The 14,817-nt window shown below is 37.2% G+C and overlaps 3 protein-coding genes across 4 annotated transcripts; 2 read left to right on the top strand and 1 right to left on the bottom strand.

The window, feature by feature from the left end:
- Position 1: 1 nt before the first annotated feature.
- On the bottom strand, positions 2 to 2,936 carry dnali1 (dynein, axonemal, light intermediate chain 1). Of its 2 annotated transcripts, none has more exons than XM_027001549.2 (6): positions 1,686 to 2,089; positions 1,276 to 1,412; positions 1,020 to 1,189; positions 482 to 660; positions 185 to 349; positions 2 to 92 (listed from the first exon to the last, which is right to left on the bottom strand). In XM_027001549.2, exons 1-6 carry the CDS (start codon positions 1,764 to 1,766, stop codon positions 57 to 59), a joined length of 768 nt encoding a protein of 255 aa, XP_026857350.1. In that variant the 5' UTR covers positions 1,767 to 2,089; the 3' UTR covers positions 2 to 56. The 2 variants fall into 2 exon arrangements, with proteins under 2 accessions (XP_026857350.1, XP_026857349.1); XM_027001548.2 differs by adding an exon at positions 2,790 to 2,936 and having other exon boundaries at positions 52 to 349; positions 1,686 to 1,781.
- snip1 (Smad nuclear interacting protein) lies at positions 2,413 to 6,034 on the top strand. Its single transcript, XM_027001546.2, has 4 exons — positions 2,413 to 2,705; positions 2,947 to 3,076; positions 3,314 to 3,852; positions 5,469 to 6,034. Exons 1-4 carry the CDS (start codon positions 2,548 to 2,550, stop codon positions 5,725 to 5,727), a joined length of 1,086 nt encoding a protein of 361 aa, XP_026857347.2. The 5' UTR covers positions 2,413 to 2,547; the 3' UTR covers positions 5,728 to 6,034.
- A 1,117-nt stretch (positions 6,035 to 7,151) lies between these two features.
- gpn2 (GPN-loop GTPase 2) lies at positions 7,152 to 9,476 on the top strand. Its single transcript, XM_027001547.2, has 5 exons — positions 7,152 to 7,878; positions 7,990 to 8,146; positions 8,615 to 8,775; positions 8,874 to 9,004; positions 9,215 to 9,476. Exons 1-5 carry the CDS (start codon positions 7,462 to 7,464, stop codon positions 9,285 to 9,287), a joined length of 939 nt encoding a protein of 312 aa, XP_026857348.1. The 5' UTR covers positions 7,152 to 7,461; the 3' UTR covers positions 9,288 to 9,476.
- Positions 9,477 to 14,817: the final 5,341 nt, after the last annotated feature.

Below are 14,817 nucleotides of genomic sequence, written 5' to 3'. Positions count from 1 at the left end.
ATTTTGAGAGCTAGAAAATCATTGACCATCATTTATAAGTCTGGAGAATGAATGCATTATTTCTTTGGGGCAATTATTCCTTCCAGCTGGGCCTAAAAAAATAGAAAATGTATTTTTATATTCCTGTTTGTGTCGCACTAAGGCATTTTTTTGATAGTAGTTTGTGGCTTTTTAATTGCAATACCTTGAGTTGCTGGTTGGTGCGTTTGAGGAACTGGGTCTCTTCAGTGTGCTTCTTCTCCTCAACCTGTCGTCGTTCAGTTTCTCGTCTCTCAATCGCCTCACATTTAGCCTTCTGCTCGTTCACCTGCCTTTCCAGGTCCCTCTTCTCATTCTCCAAGTCTGAAATCTGCCCAGTTATATCAGGATGCTAAATTTTACAGCCAAGGTAAAAATTGAAACTTTAACCCATTAAAAATTAGACTAAGGAGAAGGGATGGAGCAGATAGTTTTGTCAGATGTGTTATGCAGCAGTGCCTACCCTCTTGGCCATATCTGGCTTATCTTGCTCAGCCTGCAGGGCTTTCCTCATGCCAAAGGCCATACTGCTCTCGTATAGGGTCTGGTAGGCAGCAATAGTCATGCGAATCTCATCCCTTACTCGTAAAAGCAGTAGCCCCCTCTCAGCACAGTTGATAGTAACTTGCCTGATTAACTCATCTATGGGACAAAAAAAAAAGTGTGTGTGTGTGTGAGAGAGAGAGAGAGAGTATTGCTGGGGTTGTGAACCTTTGGCCTTTCAGTGATCCTATACTATAAATCACAATACTATAAATTGTTCCTTTCTTGACAATACAGACCTATTTCAAATGTATTAACATTGTCAATATTAAGCTGTTGTCCAATTTGTTTTATTGTGTTTTTAATTTTAACAACACAACCTGGACAACAAAACTAACAAAGCATTTATGCCCTTTGTTGGTCGTGGCTTTCGGTACATTTTACATCATTTTTGCTATGGATAATATTTGCAATAACTTTTTTTTTTTTATTATTATTATTTTTTTTTTTTTACTAACCAAAGCACTGTGAATAAAGTTCTCTGCGGACAGGGCAAATGCCAGTTTCTCTGGCCTGCCTCTGCTGCAGTTTAAGATCCAGCTGCTCCTGCAAATGAACCAAGTCCATTCGCGTGCAGGGGGTACTGGACACCTGCTGCACCCACAGCTGGTTGTTCTCCATCCATTCCCTGAAACAGTGCCGCTTGCAAAGTTGATATACAAACGTGCTTAAACGGACATGAATGAGCAGGAATGAAGAGCAGTAAACCGGTACCTTGGTGGTAGGATGGAATTAAGTATCTCCCCGGTTTGTTGTATGATTGCATCGGCTGAGGGCGACTTGGGCTTTGGTGGAGGTGGGACTGGGCCAGTGATGGCTGGATCTTGTGGACTGACTTTCAAAGGCCGAGCCTGAATTTATTGCAGTGTGCGAGACAGTAACAAGTTGGATAGCTAGGTTAGCTAACGCTAGCTAGTTGGCTTAACTCGGGTATAAATTGCATTTCAATCAAATGCATTTAAATCAAATTCCCGAATATGGGTTTGATGTCATCGAATAAGTTAACTTTGGCTAACATTTGTAGGTTAAGTCGCTCTTATCCAGAGCGTCTGCTAAGTGCCATAAATGTAAACGTAAACTAAGCGTACGTAGATACATCGCTACCTTGTAGCTAAATTCGTTACCTTTAGTGGTTTCTTCTCCGTGTTCCTGCTTACCAGCACCGGATTGTCATACTTCAGCAAAGACTCGCCAGGAGGAATCATGTTCACACTGTGAAACTGATAAATTTTTCAAAAATCTCAAGGGATGCGATATCGACAAGAAATTGTTTAAGCTAGCTGTAATCAACCTAGAAAAGCTCGCGAACTTTGTTTATAGTTACTATGACGACCGTTTTTCCCTCATCGCCTACTTTCGACACTTAATTAAATGTGTTCTAAAAAGAAGACCCTCAAATTTTAACAGTGACCATCAGGTTTGTTTAGCAAGGTTTTCAGTAGCCATCCTTTTCAAGTCCATATGTGGTGTTTTGAGCTGTAACGTGGCATGATCCTGGACAATGCATTTGATTCTCTGTCCATGTACCACCATGACCACATATATAAAATAAATAAAACAATATAATTAGATAATTCAGCCATGTATTGCCAGAGATGCTACTCTGTATTATTTTTTAAAAATGAATTGTGTGCATTTCCTTTGTGTGTATTCCCTGTGACAATGTTCTATCTTAAATGTATCGTAAGAATTTCTTCCATGCAGGCAACTAAGCATTATTGTGGATCGCTTTGGGTAAACTCAGGCCAGAGTAAATGCATGTTAACATACAGGGCCACCAGATGGCACTAAGTGTCGACAAAGCGGAACTAAAGTGCTTTCCTTTGTAAGAGGAACGATTTCGCAGGCGTACAGGGCACAGTGGCCAGTATGCATGGACGTTATTTTTGTATGTCGCTAGCTGGCATTTTCAACGTGAGTTTTTTGGCGTTTGTTGATATGAGATAATCTTTAGCACTGGTAGTTGACAATCAATTGGTGTTCGCGATGGATAACAGAAAACGAGACAAAAAGTCTCCTGTTCGTGATAAGATCAAAATAAAGGAAGAAAAACTTAGCCCCGTTAGGCCTCACAGATCACGCCGTTCGAGTTCCGGCTCAAACCATAGCAGTACCAGCCCTCCGCCGAAGAGACGGGGATCTCGGTTTGTATTAAAGAATTACATAATGTTTCAAGATTGGAGATAATAGGCGTACTTTTTCTTTCCCTTTGTATGTGTGCATGTTACCTGTTGTTTTCAGGAACTCGATCGTCGATGTCTCCGTATCTGAAGCGGGTGCAGCACCAGAACTTCTCTAGCAGAAGTTTTCGTGCTGTTCACCTGTTAAAACGTCGCAGCGGTATTGTGTTAAACTTTCTCTGGGGTGTTCTTTTTGTAATTATAGATCGCCCGTCAGAGGAAAAGACAGATCGCTAGAAAGAAAGGCTCGGTCGTCAGGACGACAACGGGACAGGTCCCCGCGAGGCCGGAGAAGTCCGAGTCCTAATCACAGCACTGATGTTCGGATAAAGCGGGTGACGTGAACCACAAATGATAGCTCTATTTCCAAATAACTAATTCTAATTTATAGCGAATAATGGATAAACTATATTATACATTTTAAATGTTTTTAATCATTTATTTTTTTGTTAAAACGTATTTGAATCTAACTATTTACGTAGTTTGTTACACAATTTGTTACACGTTTTGCAACACGTTAAGTATGAATAATCATTATGAATGCTAATCATAATCTGATGTTTCTCTTTCAGGAAAAAGATGACCAGCGTGAACGACGGAATAAGCCCAATGAGCGGCGGGCCAAAAGAGAAGGAGACTCGCCTCATCAGAGACAACGTGAAGGAGTGCAGCAGCGGCATAGAGAGAGGTCACGTGAGCGGCAATCACAACTCCAGCAGGAAGCTGAAAGGGAACAGCACAATGAGCGTCGCAGAGAAAACCGTCTTAGGCAGGAGGAAAACAGTGGAAATGAGTCGCATGCCTTTGGTGGTGAACAGAGCGAAGAGTCTGCTCCTGCTGCTGAGAAAGAAAAACCCAACTTTGAACTCTCAGGTGCCCTGGTGGAGGACACCAACACATTCCGAGGAGTGGTTATTAAGTACAATGAGCCACCTGAGGCTCGAATCCCTAAGAGGAGGTGGCGATTGTACCCCTTCAAAAATGATGAGCCACTGCCAGTGATGTACATCCACCGGCAGAGTGCCTACTTGCTTGGAAGACAAAGGAAGATAGCTGATATACCTATTGACCACCCTTCTTGTTCCAAACAGCATGCTGTCTTTCAGTACAGGTGAGAGAATAATTTAGTGATCCATATATTACTGTACATGTGTGGTTAATTTTAATGTCTGAGAGCATTAAGGCTTATAGTTCCAGTATTGGATTGTTTCCTGCTTAGAGAATTACTAGCCTCCATCAACTTTCATGTTGCTTCCAGCTCTCGACAAATCTGTTGGGTGTCTTGATGGAAAACACTATTTTCTAAAAAGCATCACACTTCTTCACACGGCCTTAAATTGCTTTACATATACACAAAGACAGCGTACTGTGGTAGGCAAATGGAGGTATTGGCTAAACTTAAATCAGTTTAAAAAAAAAAAAAATTTCTACAAGCTGGCTTTGCTTTGTTTATTCAATAATAAATTGCATAGTAATATACTTGTTTTAGTCAATAAAACTAAACATATGTTCCGAATGGCAGAATCGGAAAATATTTGTAGTTATATTTTGTAACCCAATGCCAGGATAATAAATGCGCTGTAACTGACATTTGTGTCATAAAACGAAACAATTTTATGATCAAAATAAACAAATAACAATTGTACAATTTTAAACCAACAATCTTGGTACCAGCACTGATTTCACTGGTCAATAACGCTTCTTGCGAAGAAAACAACTTTTTTTTTTTTTTTTTTGGTGTGTGTGTGTGTTTTTGCATGCTAAATCCAAATGTTTTCAGAAATTCTCCCATAGTTTCTCCAGTCACTCATTGTTTATCTGCATACGGTATACTTGCTTGTTATTATGTATAGTATGGAAAAGCGGTACCAAGAAAAATGTAGACCCTCTGTTGGCCATCTGTTATTGGACATCAAAGAGGGATACTCCTGAGGCCAAGTATAGGCAGCTGTCATACATTGTACATAAGTATAATAAGTCTTATTTATGAATAAGTAATATATACTTAATGTAAAGCTTAGGTGCCCTGTCACTTAAAACCATGCACAATAGAAAAATTCTAAAAACAGATTTGAATTCAACATAAATTTTACTGTTATGTTAAACTGTTTTAGTTTTGGAAGTAAAAAGTAAAAAGATCAGATTTTGTTTTTCATTGAATGTGAGAGTATGTGGATTTAAAGGGAATGCGAATTTGAGGGGCACTGCACTACAGTGCAAGATGGCCCCTGTGACCTATAAACAAACAAAATAGCTAATGTTATTTGAATTTAAACAATTTTGCTGTTTAACTGTGTGAATGAACACATTGTATTTAATTCAAATGGGGAATTAAATTTTTTATTTTAATAAAACATGCTTTAATGTGATTGTCATTTTCTTCAATCATTAGAACTACTGAAAATGCCTATGTTTGTAAAAATTTTGTTTGAGACAGTTGACGGCACAATACACAGGATAATACCACCTCGTATGCAATCAGGAAAAACGATGCCAATACTGACTGTTTGCAGATAAATTTAAAGAATTTAATCAGCGTGATTACTCCGGCAAATAGAAAAATAGACAGTTTATATTTACATTTATGTCATTTAGCAAGCGCTTTTATGCAGAGTGACTTACACAAGTGCTTTAGTTTAAAGCTTTCTGCTTTAGTTACTTACTGAGACATTTTCTTGTTTACTCTTCAGCACTTTGTAATGTAATGTTTTTGGTATTATTTTTCAGGCTTGCAGAGTTCACCCGAGCAGATGGCACCACAGGCCGGAGAGTGAAGCCCTACATTATTGACTTGGGCTCAGGCAATGGCACGTACCTAAATAATCAGCGCATAGATCCACAGCGGTACTACGAGCTGAAAGAGAAGGATGTGCTGAAGTTTGGCTTCAGCAGTCGCGAGTATGTGCTCCTGCATGAATTTTCTGACACAGCTGAGGTTGATGCTAAGAGAGAAGAAGAGGATGAGGATGAAGGCCTTGATGAGTAGTCACCATTGAAAGGGCAGCAAAGTACTGGACTCTTAAAGTATTGGACTCTTAAAGAGAGCTATGTCTGTTTAGTTAAGATCAGTGATTTGACCAGATGTTTGCTGATGGAGGGTATTTTTGTTTGTTTTGAGAGGACCTTTGTGTTGTGGATGAGGTTTGTCAAAAAATATACTGATAAGCTTCAGCCTGACAAGTTTCTGTGCATAACATTCTCAGGTGGACAGCATAAGCATGGTATCGGCTATGTATTGTCTGGTACTGCCCCATGTTGTCCCTTCAAACCAAGAACCAAGTGCTCAATGCCAGAACAATTTACTTTTTATATATTTATATATATATATATATATATATATATATATATATATATATATATATATATATATATATATATATATATATATAAAATTAAAAATGTGTATATTTAGCATAACCTGGCAGTTCTGTTACTGTAAATATGCTGGATATAGTCAGTGAGTGTTGGACTACTTATGTTTTAGTTTGCAGTTTTTGTTGATTGAAGTTTGGTGTTTTTAGTTTTTAGAAATTTATTTTACTAAATGCCACATAGCAGTTAATTGTCTTCACTGTAAAAATTAGCAAGTATTCTAGTCCACTATTGACATTATTGCTTGGAAAATTGGGTTGCAGAGTTGCATAATCTGTATACATTTTAGATGTTTTGTACTGTTAAATAAAAATAGACATATGAGTATTTTACTTTAACATTGGGAATGTGTTTGAATTATAGAAAATAATTGTTTATTATGTGAAAAGCAATCACTGGTAATTCTACAGCTCAAATGCAAGTACAAAATATTCTGGTCAGAATGCTGACAGTTTATTATTCCACAAACATATTTAAACATTTTTGACCACTGCTATACATGGTCTGTTGTCAATATTTGCTAATACATCACCACTTATAAGCTGTTCAGTCAAAATATAAACTGAACTTCATAAAACATTTGGTATATTTATCCCCTCATCATTAAATTTTCACTCTTATGGGGGATCAAATGTTTCAGGCAAAACCCATTGTATGTTTTTACCTGTGAGGTAGACTGCCAAGTAATTTTGAACATTGAGATAAAATGAAACTTGTAATTTTGCTATGTTATGTTAATGTCTCCATTCTAAATGGCCACACAGGTTTAAATCTTGAGTACAACTGCAGTTTAAGATTATTCTGTGATTTAGGTGCTGTTCATTTTCATTGTTCATGACTCAGGCTAAAATAAAGCTAGCCTATTTCCAGAGGTGAACTTTAACATGTATGACCAACGTTGTTTAATACCTCTGCATTACCTACTTACGTACAGTTCTTATATACACTTCCTATCATTTAACTTTAATTTAAGTCAGAATTCATGTCCAATATATCGGCCCTTTTAAGGGGACTTTTAATTTAATGCCGAGTAATGACCCGGATGTAATCTTTGTTGCGTTTACTCATGTTGTAACTGTTGAAAGTGATAGCCAGCTAGCTGGTATCTTGGTTTATCGTCGTTATATGTTTCTTTTTTCTTTTTAGTTAACTTCATTGTGAAGTGAGCTTGCTATTCTTCGCGGCCGATATTTGATATTGTAATGTTTCACAAATGCTGAATAGATTCGTGTTCGTTGTTTGTAAAGCGCCTTAATGTTTCTAATGACACGTTTTTTTCCGTGAACTCTATAAATGTGTGAATTAGTTTTTAGATTTCTTCTGTGTGATTGTGAATCTACGGTTTAGCATGTGCTCTCGACGGCCACAGTCATCTCTGTGCTTTGGTCAAGTTGTTATTGGGCCACCCGGCTCAGGTAAAACAACCTACTGCCGTGGCGTGCAAGAGTTCTTGAACCATCTTGGACGTAAAGTTGTAGTGATAAACCTCGACCCTGCAAACGAAAAACTTCCATACCAGTGTGCAGTGGACATATCGGAGCTTGTTACCCTTGATGATGTGATGGAGGGTCTGAAACTAGGTCCTAATGGTGGCCTTATTTATTGTATGGAATACTTAACGACCAATTTGGACTGGTTAGAGAGTAAACTGAATGAACATCGTGACTGCTATTTCCTTTTCGACTGTCCTGGTCAGGTGGAGCTTTATACTCACCATAGCTCAATCAGAAGTATATTTGCCCAGCTAACAAAATGGAATTTCAGGGTGAGTATCTAGTGACATTTATGCTGCTCAGGTAAATCTCCTAATCAGTGTGTTAAAATATGTAACAAAATCATTGATAGATAGTTCACTGGCTCTCATTCATGTCTCTAGTTGACTGCAGTGCATCTGGTGGACTCTCATTACTGTGCTGATCCAGCAAAGTTCATATCTGTGCTCTGCACATCCCTGTCCACTATGCTTCATGTAGAACTGCCTCATGTCAATGTTCTCTCCAAGATGGATCTTATTGAGCAGTATGGAAAGCTTGGTGAGTAAACGTCTGATCTAATGAAATATGGAATTGCATTTTGTGTGCCAACATGGGAATAGTTAATGGCAGCATGATTTAAAACAGTCTGATTTGGTAAATCTATTTATAGAGATAGAAGCTAGGCCCTCAACATTTGAGGGATTGTGTGGATCTGCACGTGTTGAATGTTGATTATATGGTAATTAAAAAATTATAGACATGATTCTTCTGGTTGCCGCCAATCTATAGCCATACATCTACGAATGTGACATGATCGATATAACTCCACCTGCTATCTTCAGCCTTAGCCTATATCAAAGCAATTGGACTAGGTCACATTACTCACAGTTCTCATAGTAATGTTTACTATACTTTTAGCAGGAATATCATAATCTTGTTACCTTTGAACAGCATGTACTTCCTAAAGGAGGATTTTGTGAGCCAGCTTAATCAAATGTCTGTTTCCTGCTTTATTAAACTTCAAAGCCTTCAACCTTGATTTCTACACGGAAGTTATGGACCTGTCATACTTAGTGGAACATCTAGCATTTGACCCATTTTTTAAGAAGTTCCACCATCTAAACAAAAAGCTGGCTGAGGTGATTCAGGACTACAGTCTGGTGTCCTTCGTGCCTCTCAATGTGCAGGCAGGTGCTCTCCTTCTCTTTCTCTCTTCCACTGATTCAGTAGCATGAGGACTGGCAGACAAAAGGTTAAATTATAACCCTTGACTTTTTCACAACAGGACAAGGGAAGCATGATGCAAGTCCTGCGCACAGTGGACAAGGCAAACGGCTACTGTTTTGGTGACTTGGAGGAAAGGAATCTGCAGGCCATGATGTCTGCTGCTGTCGGTGCAGATTTTCAGTTCAACTCGTATCCTTATTAGATAAGCTATTGTTTTGACATTTTGTATGGTGTTTTTTTTCCCCTCCTTTGCTTAACTGATTACATTTCCTGCAGTTCATTTGGGGTCGGGGATGGTATGCACTTTATTTTTTTTAAGTCAAAACACATTTCCGTAGAGTTGTTAATACACTTTTATAGCCAAAACATCTTTATAGTTTTCTTAATGATTTATTCCAGAACCCTTGGGGTACAAGAGAGATATGTGGAATCCAACAAAAAGACTTTGGAAGAAGAGGTCATGGAATTGTAATTGTGTCTGTATGGAGAACAAAAACTTGTCTTGGTACCAGAAAGATGCCCAATAAAGGACCCGTTCTGATAACACTTTAGCTGTTTGTAAATATTTACACTTTTATTTGCTGTTTAAAATGCATTCATAGGTCACTCAGGATGCTAGCCACAAGGCTTATATAACATAATAAAATGCTTTTTTTGTTTATTTTCATGTTTTATGGCTCATTTTCAAACACTTATGGAAGGGGTGAGATTAAAAGGTATATATGGTAAAATTATAAATATATAAACAAGATAGCTATAGCCTTTAAGCATTGTGAAATTCTAAGGTGGGTTGCCAACTAGGTTAGCCAAATGATAAAAATTCTCCACAAAAAAAATGTTTATTATTTCAACAAAAAAACAAATTCTGCTGCCCAACCCTATGGTACTCTTTATAACAGATTTTTAAAAGCCATTCATCAATTCTTTTAAGAACACTTGCAGGCATTTATAGTCACAAGGAATTCTTGCTACGGACAGTTTCATTTTAACAGCCGTATGAGTAATATGATTGCTGCAGTTAACACATTTTCAATAGCTGTGTCCCTTTGCATCAGCAGTCATCAGTGAGCTAGTTAAGTGAGGCTTTTATCTCAACTACAGGCTCTCTCTCGCCTCATATTTGAGTCCGTAAAAAATGAAATGGGCCAACGGAGAGGGGAAAAAATGGCAAAGACGCACGATGTTCACCCATTGTGGAAGTGAGGTTTTACCGCGGTTAAGGACAAAACTTTGTGTTATAGCCTAGTAGTTTGACAGACAGGTCACATGGGGCACTATCACTCAACCATGCATACGACGTTCAATGACATATCCTCCGAAAAGTCGATTTTAACAAGCATAAATGAATGTTGCTTAACATTTGGGTTGGTAGCTCTTTATTATGGACTGATTTCTAAAGGACATCTTATTCTTAAAGAGGCTGGTGACCACAGTTGTAAAGAATACTTTCTATAAAGGTCTGTTTTGTGGTGGGCGTAATGTAAGCCCTTATAAAGTTTAGCTACCAGAGGGCGCTGTCAGACCAAATACGTTTGTGCAAAGACTGGGTCGACAGGATGTAGAGATGTATAGTTATTTTAGGTAGATCCATAGAAATTCTAGGATATATGATTTATAGTGTGCTCTGAATTAAAGGCTCAATGGATCGTGTTTCTGAGCGTCTGAAACATCAGTCAGTGGTCAAATGTTGTATGCGTTGCTAGGCTGTAGCTTTCCTGTTTGTGTGTGTGTGTGTGTGCAAAATGTATACATATACCTACTGTCTGAACCTATGACAGTTCCTCAAGTTAGTACGTGGCCTTGCATACTTGGAATACGGTGTTCATTCCAATTTCTCGCAGACTGAGCACTGCAACTGGGACACCTTCCCTATCATATGTAGCCTGGACCTTGGAAAGGCCCTATCACAAGCGGAATAACACAGGAATGCATTGTACACGCGAGGGAGAGATGACAACTATGTTACATAGTGCCTTTTGGTTTTAGAACTTGCCTTTTCGTTTTTTATGTTTAAAGGTTCGTGCTTTTTAAGCTGTTCTTATCGAGTCGGGGTACTCTGTAAACCTCTGTCACGCTGTACATTATTAAAGCTTTTGCGCAAATAATCACCTTAACGCATACTTGTGTGATTCGCGGAAGTATTTGTGGGACTAAAGAGTTGTGCTTCGCTTCTTAGCGCACTCTGTGCATCTGAGTCTTGGTAAAACACGTAGTGGAGCAGAGTGGTAATGGAATCCAAACAGTAGTTACATTGCTTAAACATTATAGTACCTTAATGAAATGCCAGACGACTTTTGTGTATTAACACGGATATGTACAAAGATGTATTAACCGACTTTATAGGCCTAGTTTAAAGAAATGGCAAAACAACAACATTATTTCTATCAGGATTGCACAAAATTCTCTGAGAGAAAAGGTGTTTATCCTTCTTCTAAAGATGTAATATATTATTTATTATTTAGAACATTGCTTATACCATTGCATTTTAGGAGTGGTTGAATGAAACAGCTCATATTTGACAACTATACATATGCATATTTACAATTTGAACTTCTTGCTGTGACTACTCCATATGTATTAGTCCTATACACCATAGACTGTTGTTTAGTCATAGTTATCACATTGTTGGCAATAATATCACTGCATTATACAAACATGTCCTCTAAGAAATCACTTTTTTTGTGTGTGACTAATCTCAGATGTTCCACATAAGTAGGTGTTGATGAATCACAGCATTCACGTGATACAACAAACCTAAATAATTTTGTTAAATATAATTTAGGACAATCAGCTATCTAGACATTTTACAAATGGATAGGTTTTGTAATAGCAAAAATAATTACAATGGTTTGTTTGTGTCATTCTCTATACATATGTAAAAAGAGCTAAAATAGATATCTGCATGCATTTAAAAGTCGAACTTAGATATGTAGAAGTCAGTTATGTACAATAAATAGTTTAACCTTGTACAGCTTTTCTACAAATTCTACATTTTCTTAATAGATTAATTTAGTCACTTAACATATTTCCGAGAGGATTAAATACAGTAGGGTACAGATGGGTACCCATGCATGGACAACAACATAGCTAACTGTGGACAACAACATCTATATATATATATATATATATATATATATATATATATATATATATATATATATATATATATATATATATATATATATATATATATGCGCCCTGTAAAACCACATCTTAGACTTAGTTTGGGCCTTACATGTTTTTCTGGTTACAATGTGTTTGGTCCCTAATCTTAGCCACAGCTCTAAGATATCACTGATGATGATTATTGTAAAAGCAAGTTCTGCAACGAGTGTCAAGTTTAGATGTGACTAAAGCAGGTAGGACATGACTAAAAAATACTAAATTGCTGTGGCTATGCATACCAGCTATTGTCTCAATCCAGAATCCAGTTCACATTTTAGCAAGATCTACACAGTAAAAACAGAGGCCAGACAGGCAGAAGGAGTTAGCAATGTGAAATTTGTTTCTGCTATTATAGGCTTAGGAAGGCACTAGTTTAACAAATAGTGCTGTTGTCGTTTTTATTTTTGATTGAATTTTACTGTGCTTTCTATACACACACACACACACACACACACACACACACACACACACACACACACACACATATATATATATATATATATATATATATATATATATATATATATATATATATATATATATATATATATATATATATATATATCTCCAAGATTTATTTTCTCTTTTCTCTTTTAAATATATTATGCTGTAATAATATATTGTAAATTAAGAGAATATTTGTGCTCATAAAATAAGCATTAGGCTGATAATGTAGTGTGAAAATAACATCCAAACATATCCAGATATTATTGTTTTAAATGATTATATATTAGCTAGAAATATATATTATTTTAGAGAACTATTTAGGCCTGTAAAATGATAGTGTTCTCATGTTTTTTTTTTTACAGGTTTGTTGTGTGTGTTAGGGGGTGGTTGGGAAAGGGGTGTGTTCACGCATGCACATTTATCCTTCGCAACTATGGCTCCCCAGAGCGCTCCTTCTTTGCTTAGCACACTTCAGCGAATGAGTCTGTGTGTGTGACTGCTGCCCAGCAACCTGCTGGCCAAGGCCCAACTTCCCTGCGTCTGCTCTGGTTACTTTGTGGATTCCCATGTGGGGGTGTGCCTGAAAGCAAGCGATTGAATGAACCACTGATTGAATGGTGCGCTCCACAGAGCAGTCTCTTCCCTCTGCCTTGGGTCTAGTTTGTGTGTTGCCTATTGGCATATTTAGGATCATGGGAGAGTTTGGCGTATGAAGTTTACATGTTATACCATATATTCTGAGAGTTCTTTAACTAGTGGTTACTTTTTTCAAAGTTTTTGTTTTATTACCTTTACATATATCTCTCATAAATTATTAGGAATCAGCATTCAAGGTTTTCTAACTCATGAAGTATAACAGAAAACAGGACTGTTTCTGATTTTGACCTAAACAAATCCTTTAATATGCTTTTAATTTCATTTGTCATATATGGCATATTATTACTGTATTGTATTTAGAATTTGGAAGATTAAATTTCACTGTTAAATCAGCACCAGTGTTACTACAACAATCCAGAAGAGATATGTTGGTTTAATACTTAAAATAATGCATTCTTTAATTGCATTAACATTGTATAAATAAGAAAAATGTTGGTTTTTTTGAAAAAATAGAAATAAAACGAAGTTTGTGTATTGAATTGCATAGTTGCTTTTACACTACACCAAAAATTGTATTTATTAACATTGGATTGTGACCAGAACTTGGATTAAAAGAAAAAAAAAATTTATTTGTTGTATCTAAAAATAATTTGTTATTCAATTAAAGTGTCAGGATGCAAGAGTAGAATTATCTGTAGCAAGCTTTTTTTTATGGTATAGAATAATATTTGCTCACATTTCAAATTAAACCTAGCTCCCTTCTGCAGTTACAGGTCTTCTGCAACTAAAGTTAATTATCTATGGTTGAACAAATTTACAGGAAAATAGGTTTTTAGAAATGATTGCAATTATGTGTTTAAATAGGACCAAGAAATATTTTACTGTATTGTTATATAGCTGTGAAAAGTATTCAGATATATAAAAGTACAAATTCAATTCCTAAAGCCTATCCTCAAATGTAGCTTTAAAATAGCTGTGTAAGATCTCCCTATTTCATAGAGCACAGCTAGAGTAGGCCAGCACTAGGCTGCTAGCAGCACTGCACTGCATTAAGGCTGTTCTATGCTGCCCATCCCCCATGCTCACTACCAGAGTTGTGCTTCTTTTTCAGCCAGCAAGGCTTCAGCTAGAGAGGCAGGCAGAGAGGGGAGAGACGAGGGGGGTGGGGAGATGTGAGGACATGAGACCATGTTATTCTTAAGAGGAATATTTTCTTCTGTGAGATCCCTGCTCTGTTTCTTTCAGGGTCCAAACTGCACCACAGTGTAAAACACAGAGGTTATTTTGTGATGATAATGTATTCTCCCTTTCAACTGCTTGCCGTGGGTTATCTGATTTTCTTCTCACCCGTCTACCTCTACCTCCCTCTCTTTTTTTTTTTTCAATTTTCACTTCCTGCTTGCAGACTAGCCCAGCCCACCACTAACCCTATGTTTCCTATGTTTCACTCAACGAGCAAAGCTCTGGCTCTCTCTAGTTTTATTATTCTCTCTGTGGCACCCAGTCTTTTTTTTTTTAAATCAGCATTTCAGACTCTTATGTGGTATTCTCAGCTGACATTTTATAATAATACAAATAAAAGTGTGTGTGTGTGTGTGTGTGTGTGTGCGTGCGTGTGCGTGCATGCATACCTTAATAGCAAGTGCAATACACTTAATGTCTTTCAATGGCAACACTTTATTAGATGGCAGGACAACACTTAGCCACTACAAACCCCACTGGAGTGATGGAGGCAGTCAACAAATTAGTAAACCTTAATATAAATCCACTGCACTCATGCTTCATGTCAGTAT

This window comes from Electrophorus electricus, chromosome 10, assembly GCF_013358815.1.
Source record: "Electrophorus electricus isolate fEleEle1 chromosome 10, fEleEle1.pri, whole genome shotgun sequence".
NCBI classification, from domain to species: domain Eukaryota; kingdom Metazoa; phylum Chordata; class Actinopteri; order Gymnotiformes; family Gymnotidae; genus Electrophorus; species Electrophorus electricus.
Note: the sequence above shows the minus strand (reverse complement) of the source record. Positions and strands in the feature narration are given on the sequence as shown.